This window comes from Sylvia atricapilla, chromosome Z (genome assembly GCF_009819655.1).
Source record: "Sylvia atricapilla isolate bSylAtr1 chromosome Z, bSylAtr1.pri, whole genome shotgun sequence".
NCBI lineage: Eukaryota > Metazoa > Chordata > Aves > Passeriformes > Sylviidae > Sylvia > Sylvia atricapilla.
In genome coordinates, this window is record NC_089174.1 from 65,880,669 (window position 1) to 65,903,745 (window position 23,077).

The 23,077-nt window shown below is 43.3% G+C and overlaps 1 protein-coding gene across 1 annotated transcript in view; it reads left to right on the forward strand.

Moving 5' to 3' along the window:
* Nucleotides 1-23,077, forward strand: part of CELF4 (CUGBP Elav-like family member 4) — a 702,240-nt gene that overhangs the window by 634,715 nt on the left and 44,448 nt on the right. The window contains exons 8-11 of the mRNA XM_066338606.1: nucleotides 1,237-1,386; nucleotides 13,580-13,642; nucleotides 15,297-15,377; nucleotides 21,588-21,671. Of these exons, the coding sequence (XP_066194703.1) occupies nucleotides 1,237-1,386; nucleotides 13,580-13,642; nucleotides 15,297-15,377; nucleotides 21,588-21,671 (378 nt within the window). The remainder of the gene's footprint in view (nucleotides 1-1,236; nucleotides 1,387-13,579; nucleotides 13,643-15,296; nucleotides 15,378-21,587; nucleotides 21,672-23,077) is intronic.

A 23,077-nucleotide genomic window follows, 5' to 3' on the forward strand; every position in this document is an offset into this window, starting at 1 on the left:
TTTGGACTTCAGTTGCCACTGCTGGCTCCCTGTACCTCCACAGAGGACATTTTTAAAGGCCAACTCCATTTAAATAAGAAAAAGGGAAGCAGCAGCTTGTCTGCTCAGGGTATAAGAAATGAGCTGAAGTATTGCCTGGTTTGGGTTTTGTTTTTTTTTGGGGGGAGGGGGGGCGTGCTACTCAAATCTGAACATATTAAAACATCTCATGCACCTGTAGTGGGTTTCTTGAAACACCAACACGGATTTAAGCAGTTGTTGAAGTGTGTTATTGGACTAACCCACAATGGAATGCTGCAGTGGTGAAGAAAATACCTGCAACTGGTTTAAAAGAGAGGTCACTGCTAAAATTGTGCTTTCAATCAGTAGTATACCCTGACACAAATATATTGTTGAAGATAAGATAGCTTACCTTCCCATGCACACCTAGCAAGAGAAATATATGGTTTGAGGCTCATTGAAAACACATTTTTGGTCCCTGAAATCATCCTGAACACGTTGCAAGAAAAACAAATTGTCCAGTCATTTTACACATACATAGCAGGAAGATAGTGAGGTAGCAGACAGATTTAATTCTCTCCCCAGAAATTTAAGAATTCTCTGCTAGTACGTGACAAGTTCCCACTCAGAAAGTAAAGACGAATTTTTTCTTCTGAAATAGCAGCATTACAGTCCCCCACAGGATACATCTGGGAAGAAGGAAAGACTAAGATTCCATAAAAGGAACAAAAATTTAGTCCAAATTTTGCCCCTGTTCACTGGGAGATATTTGTTAAAACAGTATGAAGTCAAGTTTGGGCCAAACAGTGACATTAAAAAATGTATCACTGGCTACCTTTAGGCTACGAATAAACTTGACAAGTCTTTTAAGGATCCCTAGTGCTGAGAAAGTTCAGAGTGAGTTTGCACATGAAAGGTGTATTCATGAGAGAGTGCAGACAGAGGAGTCCTGGAAATCAGTACACCCACTGAGATCCAAAGGGAATCTGATAGGAACTGCTGTAGAAACCTGGGGCTGAGAGGTTTTGGAGGTTTTTCAAGCTTTTCTTGGGTGCTTTCTGAACAGGGGGGCAATTGCAAGCAGTCCCCTTATTTACTGAACAGCTTGTGAGTTTTTTCATTTCTCGTTTTTTTTTTTGCGGGTGGGAGTCACAGCTGTTTTGTCAGCAGTTTTCTCCACGAAGTTGTTGTTTCCAGTATTCACCAGCCCTGCCCTTGTGTCCTCCCCATTTGCAGGTGGAAGCACGCCTCCTGGCATAACTGCACCAGCTGTGCCTAGCATCCCATCTCCAATTGGGGTGAATGGTTTCACCGGCCTCCCACCGCAGGCTAATGGACAGCCAGCCGCTGAAGCCGTGTTTGCTAATGGCATTCACCCTTATCCAGGTAAGCCAGACCAATCCTATGCCCACAGCCTGTTGCCTCAGTCCTAGGGATACTGTCCATACCCACAGGCTTTGCCCAATAAAGCCCTGTGGCAGAGGCTCAGAAGGGTTATTCCCCACACCACCAGGGCTCATTATAGCATTGGTGTATTGTGTCTTACGCAGCTACAGTGTTAAACAGTTCAATCTGGATGATAAACATCAAGGGCATGTTGGAGGTGGAAAAACTGTGTACTGAATATTTGAGTGCTCATCTGCTGGATAGCATGTCTGGTGAATACAGTCAGGAAAACCAGCATCTTTTGCTTCAGCTGAAAATTGACCTGACTCCTGAGCAGTTCATGCTGGCAGATCCCCTCACAGTACCGCCAAGGGTCTTGCTTCTGGTTAGCCTTGAAGGAATTGTGCTAAGCCTGTTTGCACCCATCACTGGTATCTCCTGCTGAAATTCCCCTGCAGCCAAAGGGCTCTGGGAGAATGATCCAAACGGTCCACATGTCCACTAACCCAAGTGGATTCCTGTGTGCAGGGAACAGGCGTTCATCCCCAAAATGCTCGCTGCACACAAATCCTGCTGCCTTACCAGGCCTGGAGAATGAATCTGCATTAATATAACCTCTGAATGGGCTCAGGGTCACCTTTGGTGGCACACTGCAGGAGAACTGCTGCTGGGATTCACACTGTGCCTAGCTGGAAGATACCAGCACTAAAGAAGTGATTTTGCAAGCACTGGCAGTCAGAGATGAATAAGGGAGGTTAAAGGATACATACTTGCCCCTATACCTGTATTTACAAATACACATACAGTCTAAATCTGTAATTAACAAGAACTCAGGAATTTACCATTCCTTAATGTGCACCTACATTTTTTTCAGATCCTTGAGATTAGAGATAACTCTCTCCTCCAGTGCACTTCCTCTAGGAAGACTTTTTTACCACTCTTGTACACATATTAATGGTAACAATCATAGCAATAAAAATCTAAGTAAATGTCACTAATTGAACCTAATCACCAGCTGGCAAAGGAGTATTTTACCCTGGGGAACTGATAGATTGATCTAGTCTGTTAGGAAATCAAATTCTGAGTTGAATGTTGAAATAATTCTTACTATCTTAGCCAGTCCTGAAAACAGAAGATTCATCATCATAGGGGACTTTATGAGCTACAAGAAAATATGCCATATAATATAGAAATACCAAAATCTTATCTAGATACCGACAAATAACTATCTTCCTCTCAATAAACACTTTGCAAACATGGAGAGGTTGAGTTCTACTCTAAGCAAAATTAAAATCAAGGGACTTACTGTACTCAAAATATATGCATGTATAAATACATGTGTTGTAGCAGCTTAAGGACTGGGGAGATTTTGGAGTCATCAGAAGACTGCAGAGAGCCCTTAGTATGCTCAGTGAGTTCAACCACAACACTGAGAAAGCATTCTGTCTTTAAGGTTATATAAACATGGCCATCTGTTCTTCTGTCCATTTATTTCAGTTTGCCTGTTTGCCAGTCAATCATTTCTCTGTTTATTCATCCATTTCTATGTATGTCTGTCCTTTTTTTCTGTTTTATTTAGATCCTTTTAGGCAATTTCAATGATCCATTACTGTGGGTATCAGAGAAAAGATGTTCTTTCTAGGTGAATCTTAATGGTTTGAGCTTTTGTTACTAACCCCATAATTAGAGAATACCTCAGTCAGGTGTTTATATAAAGGGGTTATATAAAAATCAATGATCTTAATCTGATTCTTATTCTTAATCTCTCTGAATTTCAGAGAGAGTTACTCAGGCAGCAATTCGCAGTAAGTCCCTGCACAAACACCAACAGGCCGACACACTGAAAGGTGACAGTCATCCTGCCCCTCCTCACTGCAGGCAGAGAGACACCCTTCTGCCAGTAAAGCTGACATCCAAACAGTCTGAGCTGTGTAAAGTTTGGATTTATCTCAGGGTAACTTCAGCAATATATTTGTCTTTCTCATTGCTCAGCTTCCCCACAATGTGGTGACACCTTCAGTTATACCAGAGGTGTAAAGGAAACACTGGCAGGTCAAACACCTGCCTCTCATTATGCTTTTGTCTGTCCCTGAAATGCTGAAAGCAAGTCCACATAGCTTACATCATGCATTTGCTCCATTTAATTGTGTTCCTTCTCATGAGCATTTATGCACTCTCCAAACCTCTCCTCCTTGCCACAGGCTTTATTCAGTCCTGGAGCTTAGCAGCATAAAAAATAAAAGGATTAGACATTTATATGGGTAATGAGAACATCCACAACCATATTAGACTGGATAAAAATGTAGATAGGACACAAAACTTCATGTTTTATGATATAAGCCAGCCACTAATTGCTTGGGGTTAGAAAGAAATTTTCATCACTGGGCAGCTTGTTCCATTATTATGGGATTTTTCTCACTCTCCTCTATTGTATCTCTTACTGCCCTGTGGTTCTGGATGGCTCTGTCTCTAAATGCAAGGGTAGAAATAAAATATTACAGCTGAGCAGGCAATTGCACTAACACCATAGAGAAGGGAAGATCATGACAGTCCCCATCCAAATTCAGCATCTTCCAAACAACTTTCTTTTATGGTATATCTCTCATTTTGAAAGTGATTAAGGCTGCTGCTGTATTATGTACATAGTCATAGTCTTGCTATGATTATGACTTGCCATATATTGTTTAAATCCTGAATATTGCTTTCAGATACTCTTTCATATGTCACAAAAAAACCCTCAAATTTGGGTTCACACCATTACAGTCTGTAGCAGAATGTTCTTTGTTGCCTGAAAATAGCAAAACAAGACAATGAACATCTCTAGAGGTATGACATCTATATCATTCAGACCCTAATAAATTCCTTTAATTGTGCAGTTTTTCTTCATGTTCACCTTTCTGACCAGCCATATTATTTTTGATGATGCATAAAAAAGGCTCCAGAATACCACAGTCTTTACAAAAATAAGTCCATATTACATAATTGTATTTAGTCTGTGATTTCACTCTTTTTTCTTCTGTCTTCCCCTGTCCTTTTTTTTTCAAGGTTCCCTTTGACTGGAGAACATATGTACATGGTATCATTTCAGTCAGATTACCAAACTATCCATGGCTTTGTGTCAAAGACCAGAATAATTTGAACATTCCTACTTGCCACGGATTTGATGGCAGCACCTCTCCCTGCAGGAATTAGCTTTCTCTGTTAATCTGGTCAGGCTATGGATCCTTGCAGGGGCACTAGAAAACTATTCCTTGCAGTCATAACCTTTGCAAGCCAGGGTCTCACCTTCTCCAAGATCAGACAGTACATAACTCCTCAGTGCACTTTTTGCCACAGAGTGAATAACAAGGCAAAAAGTATTTCCCCTTCCACTAGTCTGAGACCCTTTGGAGATTTGACCTTTTGTGTATTAATTCCTGCCCTTTAATCTTTCAGTTTGCAGAGCTATTGAACATGGCAATGTGTCACAACATATAGTGGGGACAAAGAGCATAATCTGTTGTGCCATGATCTTGTGAGTCACTTTGCAGCAGCACAAGAGCATTTGCCATTTCCACATTAGTCACAGTAGCAGGGATTGCACTCTCCTGCCAAAGCTTCTTAGCCGCACAGAGCCCAGAGCCTCTCTTGTAACCATGTGTGATGTACAGTAACAGTAGACACCATCTGCACTGGCTTCTGCTGTGTCTCACATCATCAAAATTCCCCTCTCTGCTAACAGGTCCTGCCCTGCTGAATTGCATTGTGAGGGCCTAGACAAAATTCTTACTCCAAAGATAAAGCCTTTTTGGTAAGAGAATGGGATGGAGAAATGAGAAAATCATGAGACCAAAGGGTAGCAAACAACAGAGAGAAGGGATTGGTTGTCAAATAATTGGTGAAATGAGAGAACTGAAAGCAGAACTCCTAGAAAAGTGAGGACTGCTCAGTAATCTTCTGCCTGGTGATGTGCCCAGAAAGAACAGAAAAAAGTGGAAATACACCACATACACCTTACATCCCCCTCACTCCTGCTGGGCCAAAGGATGCGCAGCTTGACCAGAGCCAGGGATGGCCCAGCAGTTTGGCAGCTTTGTGGACCCTTAGATGGGGAATGCTTTCATGGACGCTGAGTTCTTCAATAACTTCCTCACAAGGGCACACAGAGGGGCAGACATTCATCTCTTCTCTGGTGACCAGTAACAGAACCTGAAGGAATGGCCTGAAGTTGTGTCAGAGGGGATTCAATTTGGATATCAGCAAAAGGTTCTTCACCCAGAGGGTGGTTGGGGACTAGAACAGACTCCCTAGGAAAATAGTCATAGCACTAAGCCTGACAGGGTCAAGAAGCATTTGAACAACTCTCTCAGGCACCTGGTGTGACTCTTGGGGCTCCCCTGTGCAGGATTTTGATGGTCCTTATGGATCCCTTCCTAATCAGGATATTCTATGATTCTGATTAAGTGCATTTTGTCTGGATTTAGGTTGCTGAGGAAAAAAAAGCTAAGTCTCCTCAGTTCTTTGTAATCCATTAAAAGTGTGTCACCTCATTTATTATTTTCAGGCACACAGTGGTTCTGTTTCTGACTGGTCACCACTTGCAGGACTGCCTCTATCATTCCTCTGGATACCCAGCATTAGTTTCTCCACCACCACTCTCCTTTAGCACACAGTGGGTACATCTGGGCCAGCAAGACAGCAATCTCCTCTTCATACCCTGTTCAGGGTCAAGCCCTCTGTCATGAGGACTAGCTGTCAGTACAAATGGGCAGACAAACTTTTATACCCACATTTTTCCAAGTCACCACTGAGACAGGAAGTGAAGGTGTGCCTCACAGGGGAATTGCTGCTCTGTAGCAACTCATGTCTGTAACTGAACCAAGACCATCAATTCATTTTCCTTGGCCCACAAAAGAGGTATCAGACAGTCACCAACTTCACCCATTGCCAGCAGAGACAGCACTCAGACTCCATCTGTAATTATTATAATTACACAAGTTAATTTTGCAGAGGAGTAGTTGCTAGCATGCTGCTATGACAGCCTTATCCATCAGTTTGCCAATGAGCAGTGCTGCTGATGGACAGGCTGGTGCTCCAGACCAGTGAGTCCAGTGTCAGTCCCAAACATGGCATCATCCAGTGGCACTGGGCAAGAGCAGGACTGCACTAGTGCAGGTAGAGGAGAGGACTGGCTTCCCACATCCCAATGTCCACCCTGATATTTCAGGCCTAAAAGGTGTTAGACAAGAAGAGTTTAGAAAGGAGGTGACTTGGGAGAACAGAAAAAGAGTGACCTGCCTGCACTTGTAGAAGGTCCAGGATGAAAACCAAACCCCACATCATTTGGTTCAGGCATACACTATGGACTAGAAACATGCCTAGTTCAGCATAGGCTGAACTATGCTGAAGTTATAGTTCAGCATAGTACAGCTGAAGGCTGAGTTCCTCACTACAGAAAATCTCCTGCTCTGTATTGTTTGTCCACCCTAAATTCCAGGTGGGCGCTTTCCTGTTCATATTTTTTATCAGCAATTCCAGAACTGCAACAGTGAGCACCTGCGACATCATTATGACTAGGAAGCATTTATTTGACCCATTTGTAACAATCTGCCATGTAGCATAAACCACGTTTTATGGGTAAAATAAATAAGTGAAGGAATGCACTCATTGAAAATATAAAAACGAGACGCCATCTTCAATCGTATTAAAGTGTTCCACTTTAATGATGCCATGTACTTCCAATGACCATGTTGCAGCTGTAATGAATGAGGTTGTTTAAGGCAGTGGTGTGAGCTTTTCCAGACCAAAAGTGTTTTCTCCTCTGATCTGGAAGAAGGTGTAAAGACAAATCAGACTCTATGCTGATGTCTTCAGCAGCATCTAAGTGAGTTAAGACCTTGAGCTTTATTTTCAAAGATGACTTAAAATATGCTCCCCCAAAATATGGATTTAGAGTGCTTTAAGAGCTTTTAAAACCTGACCCTAACTTATGTGATTACGGCTTTCGGCAAAGAGAAGGAAGTCTGGTCCTGACTTTGCTGTTGAATGTTTGTCACCTTGACTAGACATGTCCACCTGTCTGCCTTTCTAAGTCATCTGTGTCTTTCTTGCTTTGTAACCTGGAAGTTCTTCATTGCCAGACATGTCTCCTGTCATGTTTTCACTCAGCATCCATTTCAGAAGGAATGTGATAAGTGATGGGGCTTGGAGGTGGGATTGGTAAGAAAATAATAAAGATAATCCTGGTTTCTACGTCTGAACTATATGAATTTTATAGTAGGTCTGTATGTTGTCCCAAATAAGCATATACAATAGCTGGAGATGCTATCAAAAGGGCTATTTCCTATTAACAGAATGAAGCAGAGTACAAAACCTCTGGATTTCTTTGCTCTTTTGAGGTGTACGGGAAGAGACAGAGGGACAGCATGTCCTTAGCTGAGTGGTGTCCACCCCTAAATGGCAAAATGAGACTATAAAACACAGGATCAGCCTCTGTTTTCTGCCAGATCAGCACATTCTTTCTATTATTGCAGTTATTGTTGTGTCTGAATACTTAATTAATTACAACAGTAAGCGCTGGCTTCTTTAATCACAGCATCAGCTGTCCTAATCAATCTTAATAATATGGAATCTGTACTATGGCACCCATGAATTTTAATCTACATAAATTTCTTAAGACCTCTTGCAAGCTTGTTGTATGAAATGATATAATTATGGATATAGATTAGGGTTGTAGAGAGTGATTCAAATTTGATTTAAGGAGAAGGTGAATAGAGCCCTCCCTCCCATTTATTTATTTATTTTAATCCTGGCCTTCACATAGATTTTTTTTTTCCTATCATTTTGTTATTACCCCCCCAGCACAGCCTCGCTTTGATTGCCCTCCTCCCCCATCCACCTTCCCAAAGGGTATAGTAGCCAAGCTGCAGCTCCCAGAAGAAGTGTAGAATACCCCCAAGACAGTAAGAGGAATGAATAGGTGGTGTAGAGCACAAAGCTGAGGATCCAGCTCATAACATGCTGTCTCAGACCTATATAGTAAGCATCTGTGCAAAATAGAATGAAATAGATGGAACTGAGCATGTCAGTCACAAAATGCACAGATAGTCAGAAGCAAGGAGTGGAGAGAATATCACATAGGAGTAAGATCACTCATTCCACCAAAGTGAAATCACAAGCCATCTTAGGGGCCAGAAATGTGCCAGGCTCTGCTTTTGTCTTCAGAGGCAATGCACTCCTCTGGCTTCAGAGCCCAGACCACATTGGCTTTCTCTTACCTGAGCTGGGGCAAGAAGGCTGTCCCAAAGTCCAGTGAGGGCATCTGAAGGCCTCTTTTGCTGGCTTAGGCTGTAACTATCCTCCTTTTTCCTCATCAGCCCACTCACTTCTATGCAGATCCTCCTGATTTACACCCCTGAATACCACAGCACACTCCAGCCTTCTGTTCCTTGCAACCATTTTCACTTGGGGAACCCATATAACAGCTAGTCTTTGACAGACACTGGAGTCAGGCTACTGACACCTCAGGAAGGATTCTTTATAGAATATAATTTAAACAAATTTTATTTATTTTAAACGTGCTTCATTCTGCCACCTCTATCCATTCATTCTCTGACAAAAGCTAAATGTCAGGCCCAATACTAACTGAAAACCCCTTTAAAAAGTTGGATTTCAATCTAGAGATGTATCAGGAGTAAAAAAGTTTCCTGGTGTTAATTTTAAAGTACTTCTATTTCATGCTGACTTGGGAAACCATCCTCAGTTTTTGGCATCAGGCAGAGGATATGGAAAGTGACATTAACGGATCTACTTTCTTGAAGGACTTGGGAGTTATTTCTTGACTTCTGCCTAATGAATAAGTGCTGCCTTCGTTAAATTTATATTTATGGCCATATAGTATGTCATTGGCTTGTTTTATGTCTCCAGGTTTATGGAAGGTTATCTGCCATGGTCACCTTGTGGCATCTTGGCCAGGATTGTCTTGCAAAGAGACAATTGTGTCTGAGCAGGATTTTTCCCATGGAGATATGGAAATTATCAAATTAATATAGAGGAGATGTCCAGGGATAACGCTCTTGCCCTGAGCTGCCAAATGAAGCTACTATTAGCATCTGTTTGCACAGTGCACCTTTAGTTTGCCCTGGCAAGGCCAGATTCTCAGCTCCTGAAAAGCAGCAAGGCCACAGGGACTTCAGTGGGGCTAACGTGATTGATAGTTATCCTCTGGCTCCTCAGGAGCCTCTCTGCTTTTTTTCCCTTCACCAGCTGATCCTCAGCATTTACATTATGACACCTTTAATCTCAGAAATGTCTGTATGTTGGACATGACACCTCCATGGGTCTGGCTACAAGGAAACCTGTTTCAGGTGTTCTCCCTAGGCACATTTGCAAACAGTCAACACATCCAAGGTCTTTGGATGATGATACAACTTAGAGACATACTGGTGCTAGTCCAAAAGCTGCTGCAAGGGGCTCTATGATATCCATGTCTCTCATCTGTAACTCTTACCAGCCTTTACACACCAGCTTACCTTGTGTGCCACTGTGGGCTTGCACCCTGGCACAGACAGCACACAGAGGAGCTGAGGTGTTTTCCCAGCCCTGTATGTTTGTGTTCCACTAACACTTTCAGTATCAAAGAAGACTGGTAAGCTGGATGGGCAGAAAGGGTGATTGAGGAAGGTTAACTCTCCCACTAATGATCTATGTGAAGGCCACCCTGTGAAGTTATGTGTATCTTTTGGAGGAATAAAGCAACCCTACCTGATGGTCTCCTTGTGCTGAGATACAGAAAATACTCATGACTCCAAATCACTTTGAATTTTAGCAATGGTGGGCTACAGCCACACCTAACCCCTATAGTAGGTTCACTCTGAATTGTGAGCTCCTTGTATATGTGAGCCCTTGATGAACTCCTAATAGGTCATTCATATGTAAGAGAGCTGTCACTTTACAGAACACAGCATGGCCACAACTTCCTCAAATGTCTAATCTGTGTCTTGAGCTTTCGGGATCAATAACAGGTGTTGGTTCATCCATGCCACATCTGAGTTATGCCATCTAGGTCTGATTCACCTGGCAGGGAGAGCAGCAGCATGAAGATATGCTCATGGGTGCCCAAGATGCCTTGGCTTCCTGCCAGGGTGTCCAGCCAGCCCTGGAGTCTGTGTCCCTGCATCTTCCTAGGACATGTTAGCCAGCATGGACACGCCCACTGTGCTGAAGACACATCTTTGTTTGCTGAGTAAACACAGTCTTCAAGCTAAGGAAGGCAAGTTCTTCAGTGAGCAAAGGTCATAATTTCTAAGAAGTGCCAAGTTAAATTCCTGCTGGTTGTGACTCACCACAACTTTGGCTTTTCCCAAATGGCCAAGACAGGGTATGAGACTACAAATAAAACACAGCCACAAACCAGGAGCTGCTGCCTCCCCACGGGTGCTTTCAACTCTCCTTTCAAGAGCATTCAGGGATGGTAGGGTCAGTGAGGGCCCTGTGTGTTAGAACAGATACTTAGCATATTCTATTCCCACGAGGAAGTGATTCCCAGGTTTGAGCAAAGCTAAATGAAACCAAGGCAGAGCTTTCCCACTGGCTTGCATGTGCTGTGAGCCAAGAGGAAACCCCATGCATGACCTGGGTTACAAGGCAGCTGTGTGAGAAACACTCAGTTGGATATTACCCTAGTTGGCAAGTCATTAAAACTTAGGAAAATAATGAACTCTGAAAGCTTTAGTGTGTGTGAAAGGCAGAAAGTCTGCATTTCATGACCTGTTATCCCAAAGACTTTCAACAAGGTATTTACCCAGTTCTAATACTTAATCTTAGAGGTGGGGGACACTCAGCATACATTTCCTAAGTAGAATATCTTAGTTCTGATTGTCAAAGTATGGTTCCAAAGGCAGGGGAGATATCCACAGGTGCGATAAGCAGAGTAGCTCTGCAGTGAGCCAGATGGTCCTGTCCAGGAGGTAGACTCAGCTATAGCTGGGAGGTTGGGCAGGTCCCACATGTGCCCAGATAAGGCAAAGAATAAAGAGAAGGACCACAGTCAGACAGGTCCTGCTTAGTGAGTTCTTCTGTGTCAGTGATGTGCCAGCCATTGCTAATCATCAGCAGGTCAGGGGGAGAATAATCGTGTCCAAATCAGCTTCATCTGGGGAGGAATGAAATACTGTAACTGCATTTCCTGACCAGCAGAGACAATTTCTTCTTCTGCGCAATGAAAGAAGGACAGTTGCCTTTGGGGCAGAGATGGCAGATCCCTTCCTTCACTGCACTCTGCAATACCATAGTTATAAAGACTTGCTTCTCTTACCAGAGGTTCCCTCACCTTTCTCAGGAGATATCTTCTACATAACAGGACTTGAAGGGTCTAAGTTATTATGATCCATTCTCCTAAAGGTGGGGAAACTGATGTACTACTCAACTTTTCATAGCTATCCAGTTTCCTGTAGAGCAATATGATTAATATTCTGGTTTTTTGAGGAAAACAGTTTTAAGCAGAAATTTAAAAGAATAGGCTTTAGTTGGTTTCTTATTCAAGAAGAAAGTAGTAAGTAAAATAAATTGTATTTTCCAAACATTACTTCCATTATTTTCCTGGAACAACTATTCTTCAAAAATGTAGTGTAGAATCTCTACCTTCCACTGACCTCCCACAGATTTTAATGTATTGTCCTTGCACCGTTTTGTAAGAAATAAAAATCCTTACAGTAAGACAGTGCTTTCCCATTTCACATACACACATATAGAGGGACTTGCCAAATGTCTGCTAGGAAACCATTCCAAGCTAAGACTGGCATCCCACTTATTTCTTCCCATGACTATCCAAACTCCACATGATCCAGTAATATCCATAATGAACAGGAGCTTCCAAGCCTTAGCCAGCTAATTGGGTTTGCCACCTCAAATTTGGTCGTTTCACAATTCCTCCTTGTATCTTGGGAGAAAAGTGCAAGACCTTGCAAGTTTCCTTCATGACCAATGGTGATCTTTAAAGTTAAGTTTCAAGCTGGTATTTCTATTTGTAAGAAAACACTTTATCCGTGTTCCTTGGGTATGTAATACTCACGTATGACAACCTCCCCCACACTTTGCCATACAGTCAGTGTCTTTCCTTGGATAGGTGTATGGCACCAGATTTCCTTCCAAGAGGCCCCCACCTTTGCATCCTCCAAGCCTTGCCTCCAGCCACACCTCTGTGCGGGTAAGAAGGAAAAAAGGTGGGATGGATGTGGGAAAGTGGCAGTTCCCTAAGGGATCATCCTACAAGGAATAGGTTGGAGGGACTGCATAAATGTACAACTGTGCAGTCCCTATAAGTACAAATTAAACTCATAACAAGAAGAGAAATATTAGGGCCAAGGTGACATTTGGACTGGAGGCTTAGCCAAGCTTTGCTTTAAATTTTTTATTGATGCAGACAAAGAAAGAGTTTATCCAACACGTTTCTCTCTCTTTTTCCTCCCTATCAACCAAAGGAGAAAAAAAAAATTCTTAGCTAGCTTTGGTTGTATTTGAGCAAGACTTCAAAGTTTCAGAAAAATAAACAGTTTTAGTGGGGAGGAATGCACACTTGTAAAGAGAGAAAATACACTTTGAAGCCAGCAAGAGAACTGCATGCCTTATGCAGAGATTCACAGCATCCTCCCTGGAGCAGACAAGTGGTGTCCCCCTCCCCTCCATGCAGCTTCTTCTCTCTCACTGGGGGCTGCCTGGCAGCAATACAGTCCTTCAAAGGGATGTGGGGATGACAGGAGCCATTGTTTTGTTCTCTTCTCCTTCCTCCTGCTATGCCCCTGTTGTTTTGTGCTCTGATTGAAAGTTTCATGTGACTGTAGCTGTCACTGAGATCTGAGTTTGCACAGCACCTAGCACAGTGTTAGTCCTGGCTTAAGATGAGGGTTCTTTGGGGTTCGTTAGTGCCAAAAATCTGCATGATCAGTGCAGAGCCATAATTTAAGCTTGGGAAATGAGGAGGGAGGTTTATTTGTCCTCTGCTCCAAGGTCTCACAGGGTGATGGCTGGGGGACAGAACCCTCTTAGCTATCCTGGGGGGTTCTCTGCATTCCTGTCCATAGGCAAGTGAGCTCCTCCTCTTGTTGAACAGCCCTGGGTCTGTCTATTTCATAACACATATTGATGATAAAAGATAAGGTGAGAATGCCTATTATGTTTAACCCCTTAATTCCTTGTCTCTCTTGTGTCTCCACAGCCCAGAGCCCCACTGCAGCAGACCCCTTGCAGCAAGCCTACGCTGGAGTGCAGCAGTACGCAGGTCGTTAGTATTAACACTTTCTCCCAATAAACCTTTTTCTTCTCTAAAGCCATTACCGTCTCAACACACCTCAGGGAGCTGAGGGAAGGGAGGTTTTTACAGATACAGGGACAAGTTGTGGGCCACAGACTCCTTGATTCAATTTGCACAAACATCAAGACATCCAGGGTCTTCTCTTACAAAATAGGCAACCTCCTCCCTTTCCCACAGAAAGGCTCCCACTGACCTGCACCTCAGTGAAGCTTCATCAATAGAACTGTGTCTGGTCCACCTTAGTACAATGCACAAGAGCAAAATCAGGCCATTGCTTTGGAGGCTACTTTCTAAAAGAGATCTCCTGAGTGCTGCAGCAAAGAGGGAAAATAGGGAGCCAGACCCTGTAGAGCCGCTGCTGCTGTGCCTGGCAGGATATGGAATGCCTGCACACACACATTTTTTAGGGTGTGTCTACTGGCCATGTCCCACTTAGTCAGTCTGAGCCTCACTTAAGAACTATTCAGACATCCCCCTACTCCCCAGCAGATTTCACCACAGCTCTCTGTGGGTCAGCCTCCACTCGTGCTGCCCTCTGTGCAGAGCAGCTCCTTTGCAGTTGATGGACTGACACCAGCCAAAGTGACCTGGTGCAGACCACGACCCTGCTGTGTTCAGCCTCCCCTCACAAGGTGTCCATGGCCAATGTTGCAAGGAAGCTGCCACCCCAAAGTCATTATTTCCTGTGGTAACTGGAGCAATCATAGGTTCCCGCTGAGGAATAGCTATTATCTCGTGTCAGTGCTCTATCTGGAAACTTAATTTAATTCTCCATGTAGGTCTTCATTTGCCGGTGTTTTACTTATTGTCATTTATTGCTTGTGAGGTTTGATAGATGGGAAGCAACTCAACCCTTTGAGCTGTTAATTAACCCCTCTGCACACACACGGCCTCTATCCTCTTCTCTCTGGTCTTGCAGGCGACCCATACTCTTTATTTTTAGCAGCAAGGCACATCATCTACCATCTGTGGTAGTGAATGGCTCCCCTTGTCTGCTTGGTGGGGGAGCTGAGATGGGGGAAATTGTTTAATTGCTGCTCACTGTTTCCACTGTGTTTGTGTGTGAGAGAGGAAGTCTCTACAGGCATGAAAGAAAATGTATATCTGAGAGTATACCTGCAACTGTGTCTATACAGCCTGTGGGCACATGAAGGGGGAAACACACATGTGAACTGTTTTAATGAGCATGGGAGTTAATCAGGGTGTCAGACATGAGGTGGAGGAAAGGAGTGCACGTACTCTGCATGCGGCTGTCAGCGTGAGCATCTCTGCACAGAGCTCCTCAGTGAATGTGTTTCTGTCACCACTTGGAATGGTTGCACATCTCTGTTGGGAGTGGTCTCAGCAGATCCCCCCGTTTACACTGCATGGCTGCCCCGGGTGTCACTGCTGATAAGGCTGGAGGGAGGAAGGGAGGATGCTGCAGGCCCTGCGGCATCTCCTGGTGCACAACCATGGTTCTTATGCTTCACCTTAGGTTGCATGAAGTGGCCCATCACAGAGCCAAAACACAGGGCCAAAGCCCGCTTCTAGCTTGGTGTGGTGGTTTGAAGTGAAAGTTCCTTGCTTCCCAGCACTGAAATCTGTCCTTCTTTCTTTTTTCCCTTTCTCTCTCCTTTAGCTGCTTATCCTGCTGCTTATGGCCAGATTAGCCAAGCGTTCCCACAGCCACCTCCCATGATCCCACAGCAACAGAGAGAAGGTGAGTAAAAGTGATGTCCTCCTTTGTGACCCCAGCGAGCCATCCCCACCTCATTGGTTCCCCTCTTCACGTACCTAGAGCCTCCATTAAACACCCAATTGCTTCAAATGCCTGATCCACTGAGTTTTTCTCCATTTCCATATGTGGCACAGTGTCACTGTCACCAACAGTACTGTGGTGGACCATTTATATGGGGAATGGCTGATGGGGTGTCTTCAGTCCCCAGGGAGGAAAGAATACTGGTATGCATGGGAGATGGAAAGACCAGCTACCAACACAGCCATTAATGTCCAATGGGGGCCTCTGTTCAAGACAAGCAACAAGAATGCAGATAAAAATGCAATTGTATTAGAATAAAGAGCTTAACAGGAAACAAAGCACTAGTGGCCCTTCATTAAAAGCCAGTAACATCATTTCAGACACCTGCTGTTTGGAGAACAAGGACTTGCTATTTAGAGTAGCTGATCTAGGCCTTTCAGCCTTTCAGCCTCACCGATAATGAAGAAACATCAATCAGACGTTGTAGAGCACAATCCCTATATCAGGATGAGAAAAAATATGCAGTAAAAGTTCTTATTTCTTTGCAATGACTATGAGAGTTGCCTGGGTAATCTACTTCACAGGATTGGATGGCATCACAGAAGATATGAAGAGTAAGGAGAGGTGAATCTACCATTTTTGCATGTAAATTCCTTGGGAGAAAACTGTGCCATATAATATTTCCTTTACGGTCAGTGGGGAGCAGTGGAATCCTCAGAGGTAACCCACTTGGGTGGTTCCATTACAGTTGTCCTCCAAGGAGTCCACTGCTCCCTTTTGACAAGAAGGAGGGGACTGCTTGCCTGAGTGAGACATTAAAGTCAGGTGCTCCAGCTTAGCAACTCTCATTTTAAATAGCTACATTTTAAATTTTATCCTCTATTAGATCACTAATTCAGACATATTCTCCATTATATGTGTTATTATATGTATGTAATTACATTTAATATTTTAATACAGTGTAAGAATCAGAATGAAATTAATCTAGATTACACCATCAAACTAAAGCATTCTGATGATCTAAAACTACTTTGGGGAAGAAATCTCATTTTGTAAGAAAATTAGAAATGTCGTCATTTCCATCTAATTTGGAATTAATTTTTTCCTATGTCAGAATTTCCTGGGGAAGACAACTTCCAGCTCCTGATTAGCTCTAGTACATGTCCCTGCTGTGAGAACAGATGCACAGACCTATCATATCATTACAGAGATGTTTCCCCCATGCTGAAGGACTTTGCTTTTTATTACTTACTGGGGCTAGATTAAGCACAGGACAAAATGGCGAGCAGATCATTGCTCAGCAAAGCACTGTGTCAGGAACCACCAGAAGCAGGAGGAAGCTGTGGTGCACTCTTTGAAGATCCTCTGCCTGTAGACCACTGTGTTCACAAGGCATGGTGTGTCTCTGTGGGTTAGGAGTGAGTGTCACCCAGTGGACATCTCATAACTCTGCTCCTTCCTATAAGCAGCTGGCATTGAGAATGGTTGGGGGGCAGCAATATGAGATGAACCACCACTCCAATGCAGGTGGCCATTCCCAGTGTTCCTCATTTTCCTGCAGTGCTGAGAGGCTGTGTCTCTCTCTGCTTCTTGCTAGAGGAATATTCTCTAAAGCACAACACTCCCCTTTAGAGGGTCATGACCTTTAAGCATCTCTAACCTTTAAGAGGAAAACACAGTGAGAGGTAACTCAATAATAACAATAATGCTCAGTGCTGAGAAGAATATTTTAGGTTTGCAAGGATGTGCGCAAACATTGATTTGTTAGTGAACCAGCCCTACCACCACAATAACACCAGTGATCACATTGTTAATGACAATCTTAGCTCTCCACTCCAGGATCCCAGTTGGATAACAAGCCCAGGGACATTTTGCTGCTGTAACATTCCTGTAGAGATTAGTCATTACTTCCACATGAGCACTAAGGCTGCCAGCAACTAACAGGGTGCAAAGGGTGGAACTGATCCAAAACTATCAAAGCTTAAGATAAAATCTTGATTCAGGCCATGTCAACCTCACAAAACTTGGAGATAATTTTTAGTTTGTATGGTATTCCTCATATTGATGTAGTTTCTGAAACTAGGAAGTACAGCTTCTTGGTACAAGTTGGAAACTCTTATCCATGCTGTGCTCAAACATTCTGGGCAAGCAGAAGAGCAACAAAACTCCATCCTTTGAGTGCTTGCTGTAGAGGTGAGGTGTGCAGCTAACCAAAGTGCTGCAGCTTGACTTCATACAACCTCATGGGTTAGCCCAGTTTAAATTAATGTTGGAAAACAAGCCTCATCATAGCCTTTCCTCACAGCATTGTCTCCCAGTGCTGGGATGCAATGATGGATAGCTGATATCAGAACAGGTATATAGAGTTCACTTATGTTGAAAGTGGGCACACAGGGAGAGGCTGGGTCTGCAGCTGCCCCTGTGCTAAGAAACTGACAAATGAGCTCAAGTGTGAGGAGCATGGGCAGAGCAATGGCTTATCAATGGCGCAGTTCAGATCCAGCCAAGCTGAAGGAACCAAGTGGTTCTGTGCCCTCAATCACTGTTTTTTCCATTATCCAGCATAGTTTGGTTGTAATCTACAGAACATCCATAAACTTTGCATACATAACGTCCTTAAAGCTTTTCTTACTTTTTTGTCCAAATCAAGGCTAGCTGTTCTTCTTGTGTATAAATGAAGAGAAATGTATATATGTCATAAAACGTATACATGTCATAAAACCAAGAGCCATGGCAGACATCAATGTTGAAACTAAACTTCATTTTTTCTCATGATGTGTCATGTGGGTTAGATTTCAAGTTACAGTACAGCCCTTTTGAAAACAAAATAAAGGCTGTCATAAATAATTTCTTTATTGTATTCAGCCCTGAGTTGCCAAATATAGTGTTCTCCAATAATCCATTAACTCTGTGCAAAAAAAACTTAATTCTCCAAAAAGAGAGCTGGACTCTTCATTAAGTTTTTTCCATATCAGCTGTGTTTTTTCTATTGTTCCAGTATCCTGAGCAAGCCTCTTAGAACTCATTGCATTTGTGCTCTGAGAATTATGAGCTTTAAAGCATTCTGAGATGAACAAAAAACTGGATCATAAAATTGTTTGGGCTGGAAGGGATATTTAAAATCCTCTAGTTTCAACCTCTTGCTATGGACAGGGACACTTTCCACTAGATCCGGTTGCTCAGAGCTCCATCATTGCTAGCCTTGAACACTAGCAGGAATGGGGCATCCATAGCTTCTCTGGGTAACCTGTTCCAGAGCCTCATCACCTTCATAGTAAAGAATTTCTTCCTTATGAACTTGGCTTTGGTTTCCAAAAAATACACCTAAGTATACAGCAAGACAGCCATACACATAACCACACAGCCTTCTATAGAAATTAACTTGAATCAGGTGAAAACATATCCAAAAAAAGCTAGAAGGGACGAGGCAGACAGATCTTGCTTTTTGAGTTCTTTACCAAGGGCTCTGATTCTGACACATTATTTACAGACAGATTTTACAAAAAATCATTTGTTCAATTCTAAAGGCAGAAATTTCATATTTGAGGGTGACAAAACAAATAAAACTACTCATTTTGGGATTTTTTTTCTCAGAAGAAAGTGAATTTTTCAGCATTTAAAGTTAGGGAAAACCCCTCTGTAGTTGAAAGCAAAGTGAGTTTGACCTTGAATGTCTGGGTCAGTAGGGGAAGCCACAGCACAGGTTTCCCAGGTAAATTTTAGAGCTAAGCTGGTCTTTGAGAATGGTTCCTGCTTTTTCACACCCTCCCTGGTCTCTTCCTCTTGGTTTCTGAGTCATGTGAGGAAAAGTTGATTTCAAGGTGAGCTAAGGGTTGCCCTCTCCTTGAGTCCAGACTAAAGGTGGTGTAGTTAAAGTTGTGTGCCTCCTGGTCTGCCTTATGCCTTGGTAGGTGTTTCTCAGCATAAACAGGCAGAATCCCTACTCATGCACAACACATCCAAGACCCCAGGAAATGCAGCTGGTATTTTTGAAAGAATTGGCTAGTTATACAGTGCAAACTGCTGGCTCTGGTGATGTCAGTGGGAATTTTGCCACCAACTGCAGCAAAGCCAAAATTTTACCCATTTTATTATAACGTGGATCTCAAATCCCACAGCAGAAGCGCTCTGGGGCACGTTCAGATGAAGGAATGAATTTTTTCCCTGTTATTCTGGACCATGGTCTGCTCCTGAGCAGAATTTTCTCAATTTTAACAGACACCTAAGGGGGTTAGTGTTTGTTTAACACTTTCAGACTGTTTCATATCTAGCTTATTATGCCAATAACTCTGTATTGTGGGGAAATGGATGGCAGCAAGGACTGGAAAAATGATAGTTGCTCAGTGAGAAGACTAAAGAAGAGGCAGACAGAAGGTGGGGGGAAGCTGAAAAAAGCTTGGCATGAAATAGGGGAGCCTGATTATGGGCCACTGAGGTTCAAAAGTAATTTGGCTAACCAGATGACCGGGTGCCTAATTAGTTAATTATCTCACCATACCACTATCCCCCCCATTTGGAAGAAACCCTGTTACCATCTTCATGACCTTTAGGAAATGCACAAGATGCAAAGGATCAGCTGTTCCTTCATGACAGTCCTTTTAGCAAATTAGTGGGGAAAATTGTGCTTAGCAAATATTCATTAGGGCTTCATTTTCCATTAATCCAAAAGGAAATGTGGAGAGCCTGTGACTTCAATCATGCTGAGGCCCAGGAATTTTAATGAGCTTTAAATGGGCATCTGCCAGAATCCTGACTTCACTGTACTTCTCTTGCCAGCCGGGGGGATGAGTAATGGGTAATAAAAGGTGGGAGCATCTAGGCAAACTCCTCTCCCTAACAGGAAAGGCAAAGTTGTAATTTGCTGTGTTATGACACTGTAATTATGCCTTGATGAAGAAAACGAGATTATTAAAAAACCCTTTCCTTCCCCACACTGTACCCTAGACGTAAAAAGGGGAAAAGTTGACTGAATCAGGTCACAGGGTTGTAGGCATATGGGCTAGGGGAAAGGAGGAAACCCTCCTTCTCTCTGATCTCTAACCCTTTGGGCAAAGGGCACACCATGTATCCCTTTCATCTGGACCCCTCTGAGTCAAGCAGAGCTGGAGTTACCTGTTGAGGTCAGTGCAGAGCTGGGCAGCAGCTGGAAGTACCTTTAGAAATAAAACAATAAAAAAAATAATCCCTTTATCATCAAACTACAATTTTCTGCTACTGAAGACTGCAAAGATTTTAAATGTTTAATTTTTTTAACAAAACCACTTGGACACACCTTGTTGACTGTTGCTCAATGACAGTATGCATAAAAATAAAAGTCAGGTTGAAAAGTTATATTCTAGGCTATTCAACATAAGGCAGATTTGCCCTCTTCTGTCCCAAAATACAATTTCAACAGAGTATTTTTGAGAGTCTCTACTTTTATTTCATATTCCAGCTAAAGACACCTCTCTGAATGTTTTCCAAAATACCCTCTGAAATCGGTAAGAGTATATGTTACAGCATCGAGGCAAAAACCCAATCCCTCTTGTCTAGTAATTTGGATTTAAATCCACCTAAAATCTCTCCTGCAGAATGCTTTTGAATGGAGGACATGGCCTAACTGTCCAGACCCCGGGGAGTCTTCAGGCTGAGTCAAGCTGGGGATATGAATGTAAAATTCTACAGAACAAGATGAACCTGTGGGTTTGTGCATATCTTTCTGCATATTATCATCATTCGTGTGATGTTATTGTCATCACACAGATTCAAGAAGGATAATGAAACTTCGGTATGCAGACACTGGGAAGAGACAAGGGATACTGTGGGTCATCGAAAATTCTACAGATTATATAAGATTATGAGGAACAAATAAGATCTATGTAACATATTCTTTCATTCTTTGTTTTCTTATTCCTTCATTCTGTCCTTTTCACGGCCACATGTCCTGGTGCATTCCTCTCTCTCTAGATTTTATCCTGGTGTCCTGGGAAAGCTCTTGAAGTTACCATAGCTTCTAGGTGACTTTTTGAGTTCCTGGTCTTCTACTTTGTCCATTCCTCTGAGGATCTACAGGCTACTTCCTAACATGACCACCCAACAGTCAGAGAGAGAAGATGCCAAAGTAAATCTCCATCACGTGGTTTCTTGTATCCTATTTCACTTCATTCATGGGTCTTCTTTTTCTCTTGATAGGACCAGAGGGCTGTAACCTGTTTATCTACCATCTGCCCCAGGAGTTTGGGGATGCTGAGCTGATGCAGATGTTCCTGCCTTTCGGTAATGTCATCTCCTCGAAAGTGTTTGTGGATCGGGCGACAAACCAAAGTAAATGCTTTGGTGGGTAAAGATAACAAAACAATTAGATTCATCCAGGAAAGGGCTTTCTCTGAATACTTTACCTTTCAAACTGCTATCTTTCTGCTTAAGCTTTATGATTTCTCTCAACTTACTCCTGTCAATACTTTCCCCCTTCCTTCTTTCTCTCCTGATTGTCTCATGCTCAAAGTTGTGTGTGCTGCTTAGAGGTCAGGGTTTGGCATCTCACCAGCAGCAAGATGCTGCAGACACTGGTGGGGTCAAAAAATACTCTCCTTGTAAAGGGAGGTGGGGCAGGTGCAGAAAAGACTAAAGCTCCTGAAGCAAAATGGAGGGGTCTGGGCATAGGTGAAATTATGAAATCAGCAGAGGGATCATGTTGCGAGAGTATTTCTGTACCTAAGGAAAAGGAGAAATAGGTGTCCTGGGGTTGAAGGGAAGACAGAGCTGTGGGGGCAGCTTTCCTGCAGCTATGATGCATTAGACTGCAAGGGGGTAAAGGCTGTGCATCTGCTGAGAGCCTGGTCTTCTGGGGGGCGATGGCTGCTTGGTAGATCACATTCAGACATGTTCTGACCAACTAGACCTGAGGCAGCACCCCAGCAGATACAGATGGGCCAAGGTAACCCTGTGCCTCAGCAGGCAGGCTGTGCTAAGAGACTGGGTTTGAAAGCTGTACCCGGCTCACAAAGCTCTGGCCTCACTGCTGGATCCATCTCATCAGCTAGAGCAGGGAAAGAGCCCCAGGCGGTGACACCCTGAGCCACACCCACAATGGGAGGGCTCAGCCAGCTGACAGCCATGGAGTGATACATGCATGGGCTCTCACTGGGATGTCACCTTTTGCAAACCTGGGCTATTAAGGGTCCCCTTTGGCAGTGTGGCAGTATGGGGACCCTGCCACATCTGATCCCATCACACCTGATGGACAGAGGATCTCCCACAGCTATGTATCCGCCACTGGGATCTGTAATTTTTGATTCTCTGACATCCTGCACATCTTACAGACATCTTATACCCTGGGGAGTGCAACAGAACAAGCTATTGCTTTTCTTTTCATGTTACTTGCAGTTAATCTGGATTCTGTCTCTCAGGCAAACTTCCAGAGTTAAGACTTATTGGAGTTTTCATTTGATTTTAAAACCACTCTCAATCTCCACACTATGCTTTCTTTCCATGCTGCCTTCTCCTTTCCCCTCCCAAAAAGCCCACCTTCCAAATCTCCTAACTCATCCCCTGCTACCCTTGTCAGAGAGCAATTCAAGAGTTTTCTGCCCTTTCTCTATGCACAGTTTCTCCTGCCCATCCACAGAGGGTCTGAACAGGTTATTTTCCCTTTTGTTTGAAGGAGCTCTGAGTTCTGATGA